At 34.6% G+C, this 18,325-nt stretch overlaps 1 protein-coding gene across 1 annotated transcript in view; it reads left to right on the plus strand.

The window, feature by feature from the left end:
* Positions 1-15,045, plus strand: part of LOC145263785 (formimidoyltransferase-cyclodeaminase-like) — a 75,502-nt gene extending 60,457 nt beyond the window's left edge. The window contains exons 10-14 of the mRNA XM_080120840.1: positions 1,632-1,793; positions 5,297-5,340; positions 6,896-7,034; positions 10,923-11,018; positions 14,021-15,045. Of these exons, the coding sequence (XP_079976966.1) occupies positions 1,632-1,793; positions 5,297-5,340; positions 6,896-7,034; positions 10,923-11,018; positions 14,021-14,107 (528 nt within the window). The 3' untranslated portion in view covers positions 14,108-15,045. The remainder of the gene's footprint in view (positions 1-1,631; positions 1,794-5,296; positions 5,341-6,895; positions 7,035-10,922; positions 11,019-14,020) is intronic.
* The last annotated feature ends 3,280 nt before the right edge of the window (positions 15,046-18,325 follow it).

The raw sequence follows: 18,325 nt of genomic DNA on the forward strand, positions 1-18,325 counted from the left end.
AATAGATTTAAGATAAGTAATAAATTTAAGATAAGTAATAAACTTAAGATAAGTAATAGATTTAAGATAAGTAATAAATTTAAGATAAGTAATAGATTTAAGATAAGAAATAAATTTAAGATAAGTAATAAATTTAAGATAAGTAATAAATTTAAGATAAGTAATAGATTTAAGATAAGTAATAAATTTAAGATAAGTAATTTTTTTTTTAAACATAAAACATTTTTTCAAAATAACCTGAAAAAGGGTTGATATGCCGTAAAACAAAGCAACTAAACCAACCCTCAATTATTCACATCATTAACCTCTTCCCACTAATTCTTTTATCTTGCGCTTTAGATTTAAGATAAGTAATAAATTTAAGATAAGTAATAAATTTAAGATAAGTAATAGATTTAAGATAAGTAATAAATTTAAGATAAGTAATAAATTTAAGATAAGTAATAGATTTAAGATAAGTAATAGATTTACAAGGACAGACTGCCATTGTTTACGGTGCTACAACCTGGGCACTCACCAAAAGATTGGAAAGAAAGCTAGCCAGCACATTCACCCGTATGCTATGAACAGTGTTAAATATATTTTGGCAAGATCATCCCATGAAGTAGCAACTTTATGGCAGCCTACCTACCATATCTACTACCACCAGGGAGCGATGTCCACGATTTGCTGGTCACTGCCAGAGGAGCAAGCAAGTGCTGCTGAGAAATGTATTGCTGTGGACTCCACAGTACGGGCGCGTGCGCATAGGATGACCTAGATCCACATACATCCAGCAAATTGCATATGATGCCAACTGTGATCCTTAAGATCTGAGGCAGCTAATGAAAGACAGAGAAATCTGGAGAGAGAGAGAGAGAGAGAGAGAGAGATAGAGAGAGAGATAAAGAGAGAGAGTCACATTGATCCGGGCAAGGAGCACGACCAGATAGAATAAATTTAAGATAAGTAATAAATTTAAGATAAGTAATAAATTTGAGATAAGTAATAAATTTGAGATAAGTAATAAATGTGAGATAAGTAATAAATTTAAGATAAGTAATAAATTTGAGATAAGTAATAAATTTAAGATAAGTAATAAATTTGAGATAAGTAATAAATTTAAGATAAGTAATAAATTTAAGATAAGTAATAGATTAAAGATAAATAATAAATTAAAGATAAGTGTTCGAAATATTTTCTAACCCAGAAAAAGAAAAACAGTTTATTTTCACCAATGCAACCATTTTTACCATAAATTAAATTTGATTAAAATTTTTACAACTGATTATAATGTTGTGGTGGATCTACCCTACAACATCACTACTACACAGACTCTTCCTGACACTATAAATACTATAAATGGTGTTAATAGACAGAGTCACTATAACAAATTAAAACGGCATCTCTGACAACCCATTACTTTTGTACTTCCTGTAAATACATACTCTTCTTAACTCTACCTTCTTGTTGTCTTATTTCTTTTCGGTCCTTTAAATCACATCAATCTTCCTTACATCATAAAATTTAATTAAATTTTTTTTTTTTTAGAATTTTTTGTCATGTATTGCTTTTTGCTTAAAAAAAATATTTTTTCTTGGAAGTATATCTAGTTTTGCTTATTTGTATTTATTTTTGTTTTTTGTTAACAGGGTTCAGCCTTGGGTGCCATGGTTGGCCAGCTTACATACGGGAAACGTCAGTTCGATCACTTAGATGCTAAGATGCGGAAGCTGATACTTCCTCTGCACGAGAAGATGCTGGAACTAAAGAAGTATATTGATGCTGACAGCAACGCATTTGACACTTATATGGTAAGAACTAACATCGTCTGTAATCACATGGCAGCTGCAATGGAATGAGTTTAATTTTTCCAGTGGCCATTGACGTGGCTATAAAACGGAGCAAATCAATTAACTAATTCATTTTTTTTTTCCTTGTACCATTTTTCACACGTGAAATTGCCACTGAGTCGTAACGGGCTATTGCGAATTAAGAATTATGCCTTTCAAGGCGTCTAATTTCTTATAAGATGAGTGTGGCTTCTGTTCATAAATAAAAATTGGCATTTTTTTTGTTTTACAAGAAAGTCACCATTTAATAAGGCCTGAAAATCATTCGAGGATAAGTGTACAGTGGTCACTAGGACCACAGCATAGTGATCGTTAATAGTGGAAATTAGATATAATTTGATTATTTAAGAGGACGGCTCAACAAACTTGTTTACATTGAACTTGAAGACAGCCATATTGTAGTCAACTGTAAAACAAAATTCCACAGACAGACAGTTCTAGGAAAGAAACTTTGTTCATTTTATTTGTGTTTGTATTTTGATGCAAGTAGAGAGTGAGAGAAATTATTGATAGTGGTTATAGCTAGACGAGTGTTTTTTTTTTAAGTTTGGCAAGGGGGGCACATAAGTTGAAGATCAAATGAGCACTTGCCATTAAAATGAGGATAGAGCAGCGACATGCTCCCAACATCTCTTCTGTGGGAGAGTGGTTGCAGGGAAGAGAAAAGGTCATCACCTACTTGGTTTCGAAGACGGTGTTGAAATTTGTCAAGGCAGGATAGGGTGCTCTTCTCCGAGAAGCTCCTTCCAAGATGTGGCAACAGTACTCCATTTTCAGATGCTCTTATAAAGATATAGAATTGTGTCAGGAGTGAGATATCTTCTGGAGCGGTAGAATGATGCAACTATTTTTCCAGGAAACTTCGCAACAGATTTGATATACATAAGCTTCTTTCTTAGAACTGCACGCCTGTGGAACTCTGTTCCGTCTGCCTGCTTCCCACCGGACTACAACTTGGATGTCTTCAAGTCCAATGTTAACAAATTCCTAATGAACCGCCCCTCTTAAGTAAACACTTCATCAAATCTCCGCACTAACGTAATGTACTTGCAATAACCCTTATCCATGAGTGGCTTCCGGGCCTTGATAAGTGGTGATCACTGTGTAAAAAAAAATATATAAATTCAGATTTGAAAACTATAAATAATTGAATATATATATATATATATATATATATAAACTATAAAACTAAATTACAGACTATATATATATATATATATATATATATATATATATATATATATATACACACATATATATATATATAGTCTGTAATTTAATTTTATAGGAGAAATAAAGAGACTGCTCAATGTGTAATGACATATAAATGTTTATATAAAAACAAATAAAAAGTATATCTTGCCCTACTTCGGTATTGAGCTCTCTTGTATTAAGTTCATTAAAACTTCATTGGTTACTTCACTTCTGAAAAATATTAATCTGAAATATATATGTGTGTGTGTGTGTGTGTGTGTGTGTGTAAGGCGTCGGATGTGTCTAAAAGAAATCAGTAAAGTGCTCAATCACAGTTGTGATAGATAAACTATAGATTGTTTATTTAAAAACTATACGGTACATATTTCAAATGAAAACAAATCTCCTCCTTGCAACTTCTTTCTTGCAGAAAAGACGCTGCAAATATGTCTCTGCTCTATCGTTATTTTAATGGCAAGTACTCGACTGAGCTGCTATCTATAGTCCCATCCTGCAAAAAATTCACATTACGTTATTCTATCCATCTTGTTCTTTAACCCTTATATATATATTTACCAGCAATGCTTCAGGCGACCTACCTTACTCTAGTGTATAATATATGAGTTAAGGTCAGACCTTGAAGTTTGTCAAAGCAGAGAGCTTCTTTGAGATGAAAGCCATTCATATCAATTGGAGGCATGGAGTCTAAGAAAGAATTAGAGATGAACCGCTGAGTATATAGTTCATCCCTTTCAGTTACAAATGACACTATCGTTGTTGAATTATTGAGAGAGGAGGAGGATATTGATTACTCATTATTCATTTATAAATCTTATAGAAATAGAGAGTTCCTAATTTCTGAGACTCAATACGTTTTCTGATCACTTTGATATACCTTCTGTTGGCTGCGGTTATTTTACTCTAACAATGATTTCTAGCTTCTTTGAATTTTACCTATTTGTATCTGTCTTATAGCAGTTGAATCGGTGGAACACTTTCTGCTTTTTGAGCCATGGCAGCTGCACGAGTCAGAGCGAAACATTTGGTAGAGTAGAATTTTCATAAGGGAAGATGTATGTAGCGTCTACCCTGGAACTAAAATTTGACGGACCTTTCTGATGTGTCACCGTTTCCGGAGAGCTCCCATAAAGAGGACAAAAAAAAAAAACTGTGGCTCAAAATTTGAGTTGCCACTCTTCCTCTTTTTCTGCCAGACCGTCGATGAGGTGAGACATTCTTTTCACCACTGCGGACTTTCGCACGCGCTCAATATACACCAAAGTCACTATGATAGTTCTCCCAATTGAAACCAAGAAATATTCTCCTTATCTCTCTGCTCCACTTTCTATGCAAACTGCCTTCATAAAGAAAAACATCTAATTTCTGTTTTCTCTTTGAATGTTACACTAAAAAGGAACATTTACCCAGTCAATAAGAATTTCTCCTTTTTCAATGGACACTAAAAAAAAAAAAAAAAAAAAAACAGACGAATGTAACCCAAAGAAACGGTAAATAAATTTACACTTCCTTTAATAAGCCAAGTCTGAATATTTGTTTTTATTAATTTTTCTAAAAAATTATTTTAAGGGAGCTGTTCGCCATTTTTATCTGGCGAGCAGCTTGCTTCATGTAATCATTCAGTTGCCTCATTTATGCACTGTTTATCAGGGAGAAGAAATATTTTGCTCCAAGGAGCGTCTCTGATGTGATCTCTGATGGATTCCCAACCAGCCTTTTTTTTAAGTGAATTGAGATGCTGCTTTCCTTAAGTTTTAAAGCCAAAATACACTTCATCTAGATTTACAATACTAACTTAACCTTGTACCTAACCTCTTGACGAGAGCATAAATAAATTTTGAGATTAGCCATTCCACCATCTAAATGGACTAAGCCCTTATGCGTGTTTCTCGAAATAATGCATTCATTTTGTCTTCTTTTAATGTTTTCTCTGGGTTACCGGACTTTCCCAAATAAATCTTCCAAAGAGAAGGTGACATCCATTTTTACTCGCTATTATTCATCTACTCGCAATGCCACCAGTAACACTGGGTTCTTCCTTATTTATTTAGATCGTCTAAATTATTTAATTTTGTCTTTCTGATGCCAACAGTTGTTTTCACATATGAGTAAAATTGTTAAATAAATGCGCCATTTCTTTATAACGGATATGGTCCTTCTATTTAATATCATATATTTGTTCGTTTTTTGCAGGATGATTTTATGTTGCATTGATGAGTTTGTCAGAATTATTTTTTTCATTTCAATTTCAGGCAGCACTCAAGATGCCAAGTAAGACAGAAGAAGAAAAGGAAAAGCAAGTACATTTTTCATTTGAATATATATGTATACATACATATATGGAAAAGTATAAGAAGGCTATAGAATGCAGTGAACCGGCTGTTGAATTGGTGTGAAGTATGAACAAAAACGGATAAACGAAAGATCTTATTTGTTTTGTTATTTTATTTAACTTTGTATATCCATTTATTTTTCAACAAAAAAACCATACAAATAAGTTAATATGAATTTATTGTTTGATGTAACCGGGATTGGTGGAGGTCTTAATATTTCGAGATAACATCTCTTTTTCAAAAGAAAAGGAACCCAAAAATGTCTCTAAAAAGGATAGCCTTCTTATAATGTTCCATATATATTTACCAGCAATGCTTCGGGCAACCTGCCTTTCTCTACTATATATATATATATATATATATATATATATATATATATATATATATATATATATATATATATATATATAAAATTGGATTGAAATTTTAAATTCGACCGTTTTGGGTTTACCATTTTTGGATTTTTACCCTTCACCGGACTATCCATTCATGTGAAATCTTTTTATTATTTTTCTTTTGCCTCCTGTTCCCCTTACCTCACCCTTTTTTTAACCAAGTAAGATCTGTGACTTACTTGTAGTTTCATTAAATACTTTTATATGCAAAATCCGATCCTGCATTTTGCTAATTCCTGCCCTCTGATGAGAAGGAGAGTATTTCTTCGAAACTCCGCGGATTAAGGACTATCCACTTATCTTGTGCTTCCTTTTTTAATATTAAATATGTTTTTAACTCTTTTTCAAGATATCTTTTAACATGTTTTATTAATCATTTGTTCATATATATATATATATATATATATATATATATATATATAGTGTATAATATATATACATAGTGCATATATATAGTATATAATATATATATATAGAAAACTAAAAATAATTAAATATATATATATATATATATATATATATATATATATATATATAGGCCCATCCTGCAAAAAATTCACAACAAACACCTGTCTAGCTACAACCATTGTCAACAATTTTTCCACTCTCCATCTGTGCCTAAATCTAAATGCAAATTCCATGAAAAAAGTTTCTTTCCTAAAACTGTCTTCATGTGGAACTCTATACCATATATATATATATATATATATATATATATATATATATATATATATAATGTATATATGTATGTATATATATATATATTCATCTGACTACAACATGGTCGTATTCAAGTCCAATATAAATAAGTATTTTATTGAGCCATTTTCTTAAATCATTAAGCTCTACCTAATTTTCACCACTAACGATCATTACGTTATTGTATCACCGACCATCTTGTTCATTAAACCTTATCCCCAAGTGGCTTTCAGGCCTAGATAAGTTCTATGGAATTTTCTACATCAAGCTGTTTAATGTACTGTTAATAATAATATTCCTTTTGAAATAACGTCTGTCAAAGTTAATAGTCCTTATTTGAACGAATATCTTCTCATGGAACTTTCCCAGCAAGCTACTTTAACACCTGCAGCCATTAGCGTTTTCTTGAACCTTTTCGTTTTAGGAAAGCAATAGCTCAAAGCAGTGCCATTGTAAATGCAGTGAAAGTCCCCTTGAGAGTCGCACAGATCGTATCCGAATTGTGGCCAACATTCGAAGAAATGGCAACCTATGGAAATTTCAACTGTAAATCGGATATCCAGGTATAAAGTATTTATTTTTCTTCTGATTTATGTTGTGATTAGTTCTCCTACATGCAGCGCCTAGTACTCCTAAAATTGTTACGCATTTGGTACTCGCCAGGTCCAACGTTGCATAACCGGCATGTCAACATGATTGTGCTATATATTACCGATGTCCATTACATCGATCATGATTAACTGGTTGATAGCAGAGACTTTGTGGGTAGATCACATGGTATCTATATATAAATTTTCCTATTGTGTGTGTGTGTGTGATGTGGTTTATCTCAGCCTACAGGCAACCCACCCAGGAAAGTTAGGTACCAAAATGAAGCTTATGACCCAGCAGATGTTTTAGTGATATTTATATCCATGTTTCTGTACGGAAATGCAAAAAAGAAATGCATGCAAAAATGCAAAAAATACAAAAAGGTCACATTTTTAATGCATTTTCAATCCCTATATATATATATATATACCTATATATCTATATATCCGTGTCTATATGTGTCTGACAGAACTTTCTGTGTATCTGTATAGCAGGCCTATATTTCTATAGATCTGTGTCTATGTCTCTGAACATACGGTAAGTGGTCTATATATCTATATGCTTATAATGTCCTATGTATCTATCTATGTGTGTTAATATGTCACAGAAAAACTATTTTCTTTACGTCACAAGTGTCACGCTCATGCATTAACTCCATAGCTAATATAACATACTGACCCAACGAGTCACGGGTAGTCTAGTTGAAAAAAAAATACATAAGTGCTGGCAAACAGAGATTAGTCATGCGTAAAGCTTGAGAGTTCACGCTAGAGAAAACAAATTGGTAATTGAACTGTTAGAGTTTGACAAATGCTTTAAAGACTTTGCTTTACTCGAGATAATCGCTACATTGATGCGCTGCCCTTTCTAAAAAGATGCTGCGGTTGTTTCACTTGCATTGAAAATTGTAATCTGAACTTTTCTGGAGTGAGGGATGAGATTCTGACACTATAAGCCGGCATTCAGCTGATGCAGAGTTCATGCACAATTATGGAACTTACACGCAGAGGATCACAACATCAGTAACTGTGCTACCTTCTTGACTGTATTATTTGGGTGTACTTATCTATGTGAGTCAACCTTTTCCCACACGAAGATCATTAAGTCCAAATACTGCTCCACGATGACTAATGAGCATCTATAAGTCTTCTTGAGGCTGGCTATTATGGAGTTTATGGAGTAACTGTGCTCCCTTCTTGACTGTATTATTTGGGTGTACTTATCTATGTGAGTCAGCCTTTTCCAACATGAAGATCATTCAGTCAAAATACTGCTCCCCCATGACTGATGAGCATCTGAAAGTCTTCTTGAGGCTGGCTATTAGCAGCTATTGTTTCAACTATGCCTCTCTGCTTGATTCCATCTAATGCAAGTCATCAGAGTTATGACCAAAAAAAAAAAATGTACAGAATTGTACCATACAATATGGGTTGATGCAGTAATACAAGATACAAATAAGGTAAAAATAATTTACAATATATTTGTAAATAGTGTGTTCTGAAATTTTTAGTGGGTGTTAGATCATTTAGATTTAGTCATGTCATCAGTAGCTCTCATGCTGAAAATGTTTGGGCCCCTGCTGTATATATTTGTTTACATTTCATTTTATTAATAATTCCATGCCTGGGTGACGTTTTAGATGTATCGGGGAGTCACGTGTACGTGGAGTGGGTTATACATTTTATATCGTCTCATCTGTATCGGTTGAAAAGGAAGATGTAAATTCTCTTCTGTTCCGTCGCTACATCCTTTTATAAAAATCTGGAACAAGAGAATGTAATAGCCAATGAAAACGCTTGTAATATGATTTTCTGAAAACAAATATTTCTCTTATTAAATATGACTATACACAAAGAAGACACCTGAATTCCTATATCATCTTTGATGCTACACTTCAATTTTTTGTTCTCGGTTTAAGGAGAAGAAATACTTCACGGCTGAGACAATTTTAATTTTTGTTCCTTTTCTGCACATTAAAAAACGACCATGGTGTCTAACTCTGCCCTCGTTTGGAGGCAAATGAAAACACGACTTATTGTCTTTCGGGCCGAGATCAAAGTGTAGTATTTGTTCTGATGCTACACTTCCTTTTTTTTGTTCTCGGTTGGTGAAGGAGAAATCCTTCACGACTGAGACATTTTTAAAAATTTTTTCGTTCTTTTCTCCACATTAAAAAACAACCCTGGTGTCTAACTCTGCCCTCGTGGGGAGGCAAGGTAAACAGGATCTCTGTGAACTAAAAGGTTGATATGCGTCTAAACAAAACATTCGTACCCCAAATCTGACCCCTCGGCTATCCCTCCCAGTTTTCAAGACCAAATAACCTCGTATCTGATCGTTAACTTTTAAAAAAAAAATTATATTCTTAGAAGAAACTATTTTCATTCGTAATTCCAATATGTTTCAAAATGTGGGTCGATAATAATTTTCATGTAATACAGACGAGTCAGCCCAACAGCTTTCCTCTATTCCTAAATCAAAGGTGATTATGCCAAAATATGACAAGACGTGTCACAACATGACCGGCAATTATTCTAAAATACGATGAACGTTCCAAAAGTAATGCCTCCTATTTTTTGTATTCCATCCGAATGGTTTAGTGGAGGTTGCAAATTGCATTATTATGGTGACTGAACTTATGCATTCATGACCTAAAAATTTAACTTCTCTGTTTGGCCGTAAGCAGAGGGATACAAAGAAATAAGCAACCAGAATGCAATCCCACAATTCCCTTTTTTTTCTCGATCTCTTCTTCGTCCGGACAGCATGGGATAAGATGCATATTTTTGTCTCTCCCTAAATGAGAGGGGGGGCACCCCCTTTCTCAGCATTAGTTAAGGTTAGTTAGTTTTAATTGTGAAAGTTAATTATTACTTGTAAATTGTTTTTGTAAAAATATTGTAATATTTTCTTGTAAAAAAAAAAATAAATAGTTAATTATATTTCTCATATATTACCATTGTGTCGTGTGTCGTTTTTGTGTCTGCCTTAAATGTCTAAATTAATAAACGAAGTAGACCTGGAGAAGAAGATTCCAATCATGTACAATCCTCAAGGAACAAGACGTCATTCTGAGAGAAGAACGAACCAGCTACATCCAACATCTCAGGTAAACTCTTTCTCTTCACCTAGACAGAAGCACGTCTAATCGGCAGATTTTCATACACGGACCGTTTCCAAGACATTTAGTGTAACACGTGGGTCGTCACATGCCAATGACCGGCTTATAGGTGTATACTAGGCCATTGTTAAGATGGATTTTGCCCTTCTGACTGAGATATGCCGTTGGCCGTGTTAAATTCTAGAGGGTCCACCCTCCCAGGCTTTGCCTTCTCCCTTTGAGAAGGAGTTAATTTATTGCTAATCGCTTGAGGCGCCCCTACCAAGTAAAACCGACATAAGCTACCCAGGCAGATTTTTTTTCAGGCCAGAGTGTTTCTCCATTTTCCGACCTTGTGTGACATCTTTACGCCATGGAAGGAAGGTAAATATCCACGACTATAACACGGACGCACACACATTCATACAGCCACAAAATGTTCCTATTAACTTACCTCCCCACGAGGGCAGAGTTGGACACAAGGTCGGTCTTTATAATGCAGGGAAAATGAGGCTCCCCGAAAAGGGCACTCTGGATAGGAACAAAAAATTTAAATTGTCTCAATCATGAAGGATTTCTTCTCCACTGACCGAGGATAGCAAAGGTGAAGTGTAGCATCAGAACAGATACTACACTGTGATCTTGGCCAGAAAATATCCGATTTGTATTGTTTTGTTGTTTTAATTAAAATATATATTCTGACAATATGCATGTGAAGTCATCCTTCATATTTATTTCACTTTTTTCTTTTCTTCGTTAGACTGGAATCCGACTTTTGGAAACAGCCACCTGGGGTGCTTATTACAACGTGAAAATTAATCTCAACAGTGTCGAAGATGAAACACTAAAGTCCAACGTAAGTCGTTTCAATCTCAATACCTATGTATATTAAACCAACTCAACGACCTCTCTACATCGAGCGTCATGATGTTTACATGTAAAAGGAAAGGTAGTTTGCTTGAAGCATTACTGGTAAACAAATTTGTAATTATAAGAAGGTTATAACCAATGCAGGGAAGTAGGTGTTTAAGTGATGTGACGTAAAGACAAACATAAACAAACGAACAAGGGTTATCCCGATTATGTCAAACAGTAAGTCCATATTTACTGATTTGTATTTGTGATTGTTTTTTTTTTGTTTTTTTTTTTGTTTTTTTTTTAATAAATAGATATACGAAAAATCTAACCACAGGGTGAATATCAAAGAAAAGGAAAAACAGAGCAAATACACAGAGCTAGCCAGAGAGCTGAAAGGTACATGGAAGATGAAGAAAATCAAAATAATACCTATAATAGTAGGAGCACTAGGAACAATCCCGAAAAACTTAAAAAAAAGAATGGGAGAAATTGGAATCAAAGGAATGATTGGAAAAATGCAACGAACAACAATCATGAAAACAGCTGAAATATTAAGAAAAACCATTGAATGTTGAAACTAACAGACAGGAGAAACAAGTACAGGACAGAAAAACGGCTGCAAAGGCAAAACATGAAACACTAATTGTCGGTCGGTGTAATCAGAGAATCCGTGGATATGTAGAATTCTTCCCGGTGACTACTAATAGCAGTGGCAGGACTAAATATTTAGAACGAAAAATAAGGATTACTTCCTCTAACAATCTTGCGGTTGTGATGGTGTTGCTCGTAGAATGTAATGTAATATTTTATTATCACGACTGATGTGTCTGAAATGGTGTTCAGAAGATATATAAGTTAGTGGCTATAAGCCTAGTTGTATTGAATTTGTATGTGGCATCTGCTGTTGCAAACCTACGATACTTTTGTCCAGAGGGGAATTTCTGCACCTACTTTATTAATATAGAGATTAATTTTATTTTGAAAATAAAGAAAAAAGAAAACTCTATCATACTTAATCAAACGTGTTTTGATATATATATATATATATATATATATATATATATATATATATAAGCTCCCCTATTTGGGTTGAGCACTTTGTAAATATATTTTCACTCGACACGTATTTAAGCGATTAAGTGAAGCCCACTGTTCGTTTGTAAACAAACTGACAGTTTGAGCACTTTGCGACAGGCAAATGCTAATTTAAGAGGCATTTGAGGAGAAATATTTACGGGCACTGATTCTTGGTCTGTTAACGCGATGGTTGTAGGTTCGATCCATGACTGGGAAAAGGTGTATGTCTAGCCGCACTGATGAGTTGTGAAACGGAATGAACTCCCACACACACACACACACACACACACACACACACACACACACAAAGTTCCTTTTATATAATAGTAGAGATAAAGATGGAGTTTATTAATGGAAAAATATATAACAGTAATTAAAACTGCTTTGATTTATTTTCTTTCTATTACGTTAATAAATATTTTATACTAGCATTTCAGCGCGGCGTTGCCCGGGTGATTGGAGGTGTATGTTAAAAAAAAAAAAGCGGTCAATTTTTTTGACTTTGACCCCTATTATGACCCCTTAACATTTATTGTTTGGGCTCAAATCAAGTTATTAAGTTAGATCCATATCCAAGGAACATATATCTAAAATTTCAAGTGTTTATACCAAAATTAGCGGAGGAGTTTGGTAGAGTTCTCAAAGATCCAATCGTTGAACTTTGACCCCTAAACAGCCAAATTTCTGGCCGATCACAAAGATTTTCCCAAATCTCAGTACCCTGTATATCAAATTTCGAGTCTGTAGACTGAAAATTGACAGAGTTATTGTGTCGGGAAATGTACACAGACACACACACACATACACACACAGACAGACACTTTCACTTTTATAGATATACTAGAATTTCAGACCGGCGTTGTCCGGGTGTTTGAATGTGTATGTTGAGCAAAAAAAAAGCAATCAATTTTTTTTAACTTTGACCCCTATTATGACCCTTAGCAAATTTCTGGCCGAAAATGGATTACAAAGAGTTTGCAAAATCCCAGCACCCTGTATATCAAATTTCGAGTCTGTAGACTTAAAGTTGACAGAGTTATTAAGTAGGGAAATGTATACACACACACACGTTCACTTTTATAGATATATAGATAGATAAATTATAATTGCTTTAAGGTTTTCGTTTCATGTTGAAGGCGTTGTTTATTCAAGTAATGCAGTTTTTATTTCTTTCTCTCTTGAAATTAATCTGTCTCTTCAGAAACGTTATAATTATTAGTTCTCAATGTTGTATTAATTTATATATATATATATATATATATATATATATATATATATATATATATATTCTACTAGCCTGGGTGCCTGGCGTTGCCCGGGTGCTTGGAGGTGTATGTTGAGAAAAAAAAAGTGTTAGTAGGCAGGCAGGCTCGAGCCTGTGACGCGAAGGCGGAATAGAAAGTGAAAATAAAATTAAAAAAAAAAAAATGACGTCTTACCGCTACTTCATGACGCGACCAGAAGTTCGGAATATTGAAATTACGTAAACTCATTCCAATCAATACGATGACTTGCAAAAATGACGACGCAAAAAAAAATCGACCTTTCTTCTAGAAAAGTGCCCAGTGAAGGAATTAATGTTTTAAACCAATTTTTCGATATTTGGCGTCTGAAGGGTCGAGCTTCAAAACGATACTGATCTCGTGAAAATCCATCGCCTGTCAAAAGTTTTAGGCATACATACATGCATATATGCATACATACATACAAACAGACAGGTGAGATTTATATTATAGATATTCTATTATTACATTTATAATCGTTTTATGGTTTTCGTTTCATGTTGACGGCGTTGTTTATTCAAGAAATACAGGTTTTATTTCTTTCGCTCTTGAAATTAATCTGTCTCTTCAGAAATATTATAATTATTAGTTTTCCATATTGTATTCAATTATTTTTTATATATATATTCTATTTTTGCAGTTTACTGATGCCATAGACAAATGCATACAATCTATGGAAGCCAACAGCATCAAAATACTCCGAATCATCGACGAAAGGAAAAGTTGAATCAACTGATAACGTCTTTCGACCTTTGCAGTTAAATTCGAGTCAACGTCACTAGCTGGATTATGACGGCGAAAGTTCGACGATTAATGACAGTAAAAACTGATTTTAAAATAGGATTACAATGACTGTAGCTTTGCTGATAAAGTTTTCTTGTAGGAATAGAATTTTAACACTTTGAAAGATTTTTTTTTTATTATTATCAGCGAAATATTTTTTATTATTTATATTATTCGGACTACTGTCCTCATCTTGAGTGTTATTCTCACAACATTTCAGCCGATGTGATCTCCGACCTTCTTCAGATGCATTTTGTTGAACTCGCAACTGGAGCTCATGCAGAAATCTATAATTCATATTATTTATCTCCTCTCCATGAAGTTAGACACAAAGTAAAATTAGGATTTGATTAAAGTATTTCTGTGGAACAAACTGGATACGAACTTGGTTCTTCCGGGTTTTCAGTCCATGACGTTAACCACTTAGCCACCGTCACCCATCACACGTTTCCAAGGATTGAACTTTCAACCTCTAGAAAAAATGGACAAAATATGTACGAAGTAATAATGAGTTCTAAGTGACGATCTTCTGGATGTTGAAGGTTCAATCCTCATTATGGGCGATGCTCAGAATAGAATAATTAATTACTTATGATTTAGACTCGGTCATGCCTGATGGAACAAGAACAAACTAACCTCGTGTATTAAATAAAGTGATCTATTCGCAATCCCGTGCAGAGTCTCGAAGTCGACAAGACGTACACGAAGAAGGTCGGTAATTAGATCGGCCGAAATGTTGTCTAAGTAAAAGAAATTTTTAATTATATAAAATTTCCGACGGTTAACGATCAAAATATTTTTAAAATTATATATATATTCCTTTTGTTCTCATGTAAATGAAATAAAATATTAATTGTGTTTAACTTAAAAGAGAAACATTAATTTCTTTGTTTCTGTGTTTATTCCTTTTATTACAAGCTTTAAATCTAGCCGAACTTGTTATCTACGACATGTTATTTCGATCTTATGTTGTATAGTTTGTATCGTGTGCTGGTCTTTTATCCCTGTAGTCTGAGACCAACGCTGTAGTATTAGATAACTAGTCCGTGTGTGGCGAGAAATTATTTTGGCAAAAGCGTACACCTGACTACAAATACGAGAAATAACAAAATAACTATTAAAACAATGCTCCGTTGAGGTTGCTCCAGTTCTCTCCAAACTTTTTAACAAATGCCTTAATGAATCTTGCTTTCCTAACTGCTGGAAAAACCGCTTCTGTGATACTAGTTTCCAAGAATTTTGGCGAAGAAACTGACCTATTAAATTATCGTGCCATTAGTCTCATCTCTCTTTTCGCCAAAATATTTGTGTCTATAATTAACAAAGCTCTAGATCACCACCTCACAACTGCTAAACTTCTGTCCGATGAACAGTATGGGTTTAGACAAGCCCGTTATATCCTAACTGTAATCTCTGAACATATAAACAATGCACTGGATAAAGCAGGGGGTTAGAGCAATAACTCTAAATATATCTAAGACCTTTGACAGGGTATGGCACGATGGTTTTCTCATGAAAATCAGATCCTATGGTATTACTGGACGAAAATCAGATCCTATGGTATTACTGGACGAATACTTAACATAATTAAATCCTCCTTAAGTAAGAGAAGAATGCAGGTTGTCTTCGATGGTCGTACGTTAAAACAATATTATATAAATGCTGGTGTACCTCAGAGGGCGATTCTTTTTTTTTTTTTTTTTTTTTTTTTTTTTTTATTACATTTTCACCCCAAACAAGGCACATTGCCACTTTGGTGTAGGGGGCTACTATCAGGGGAAACATCTACTGGGGTGCTATGTTGGGATTAGGGCAGCGAGCTTTCTTATTCCTGATATTCATAAATGACCTCCCTGATAAAATTGTCTCTGAGATGGGCATATTTGCTGACGACACCAGCTCTATAACACACACGAGGGAAAAACGAATGAACACGTATCCAAGGCAATGGTAGAACACCTAGAGAAAGACTTGTGGTGGAATGGAGACAAAAAGGGATGGTCACATTCAAAGCTGGCAAGACTTCTTTCCTTTAATTACAAGAAACTTTCTCAACCACTAATAGCCATGGATTATGATACATTACCTGAAAATACTTTGGTCAAATCCCTCAGCTTAACGTTCACGAGGAGCATGAGTTGGAACAGGTACATTGAGAGCATTGCTAAGGCTGCTCCAAAGAAGGTGGACTCTATCAATTGTGCTAGAAAGTTACTTACACCTGAAAATATCCAGTACCTTGAGAAGGTTACCATTCGCCTATGTATGGAGTATTATTGCCTTCTGCTACTAGTTTCTCCCTCTTAGACAGAATTAACAAGAGAGTCGCCAACCTAATGGATCTCACACTATCAGCTAGGTTTCAACCGCTGTCCCATCAACGAAATGTTGCATCTCTCTGCTTTTTTTACAAGTACTTTAAAGATAGGTGCTCTGACGAACTACAAGCCCTTGTACCCCTCGACGTAAATAACCCAGACAACCAGCAAAATCCCACCCTTACACAGTAGAAATCCCTAGATGTAAGAAAGCCTTCTATTCTAATAGTTTCTTCCCTAGGACTGTTAGAATTTGAAATTCCCTTCTGGGTTCCTATTTCTCTGACTGTACTGACATGCAGAAGTTCAAGTGTAATGTAAACAGACATCTTGCTGCTCAACTCCCTACATAGTATCCCTGCAAATTATGTATTAGATAATAGCTCCCTATATCAAAGTGGCTCTGTGTCTTGTTTGGGATGAAAATGCAATAAAATATACCAAAAGATCATTTCAATAAAAAAAAAATTATGAACACGACACAGGCACCTGCTGTGAAGAACAACAAACTTGATCAATTATCAAAAATAAGATAAGTTAAAAGTATGTTTTAAAGATCATTTTCGGAAGAAGGTTACACAGGTGTATTCAAAGTCAGGTCAATCCAGTGAAACAAAAATGGCCGAATAAAACGCTTTTGCAATATTGCCCCAAAAGTTCGTTTAAGTTGGTCACAAATGGTTATACAGTGTAACCCTGATATAAGATATTAGAATATAAGAAAAACCTGATATAAAAGAGATTTTCTCTGGTCCTAAAAATAGGGCCTGTGTTAATGTATTAGGTTGTCCGGAAAATAATGGCCAATTTTAGAGAAAAAGGATTTATTAATCAAATAGGTGACACTAGACATTGAAATTAGTCAAAGTATGATCCTTGAACAGCCATACATTTTTGCCATCTATCAACTAGATCATTTATGCCTCGTTGATAAAAATTCTTTGGCTTAGATGCTAAGAAATCTTTGAAAAAAAAAACCTCTGCATTAGATCTGAAAGTTTTGTTGCTTAAAAAAGCGGCTAAATGCTTGAAAAAATGGTAGTCCGTGGGTGAAAGATCTGGAGTATAAGGAGGATGTGGTAAAGTTTTGTAACCCAAGTTTGTGAGTTTCTGCAGTGTCATTCTCGCAACATGAGGCCGCGCATTATCGTGGAGCAGGATTGGACCACGCCTATTCACTAATGCAGGTCTCAATTTTTGTAAATGATGATGCATGTCTTCGAGTTGATTGCAGTAAACCTCTGCCATGATGCTCTGATTAGCATCCAGAAAGCTGTAATGAATAACACAAATTGCACACAACCAAACAGTCAGCATAATCTTCTGTTGGTGAAAGTTTGGCTTTGGAAAATGTTTGGGTGGTTCATCACAATCAAGCCATTGACCTGATCGTTTCCGATTATCATAAAGGATCCACTTTTCGTCACAGGTGACTATTCGGTCAAGAAATGGACCATTAATGTTTCGCAAAAAGTGCATCGAACACACTTCAAAATGTCGAGCTTCTTGATTTTCATTGAGCTCATGTGGGACCCATTTGTCGAGCTTTTTCACCTTGCCAATTTGCTTCAGATGGTCCGACACTGTTGAACTGCTGACAGCAAGTTCCCGAGACATTTCCCTGACACTTTGTCGTGGGTTTTGCTCAACAATGGCTCTCAAATTTTCATTGTCAAGATTAGATGGCCGTCCTCTACCTTCTTCATCTTTAAGGCTCTCATCACCACTACGAAATTTCTGAGACCACCTTCGTACTGTTCTATCACTTGTGATGCCTTCTCCCCATGCCCTATTGATATTTGCACTTGTTTGAGAAGCATTGTTACCAAGCTTAAACTCATGCA

Source organism: Euprymna scolopes, chromosome 39 (assembly GCF_053919585.1).
Source record: "Euprymna scolopes isolate OS-2025 chromosome 39, ASM5391958v1, whole genome shotgun sequence".
Taxonomy (NCBI): domain Eukaryota; kingdom Metazoa; phylum Mollusca; class Cephalopoda; order Sepiida; family Sepiolidae; genus Euprymna; species Euprymna scolopes.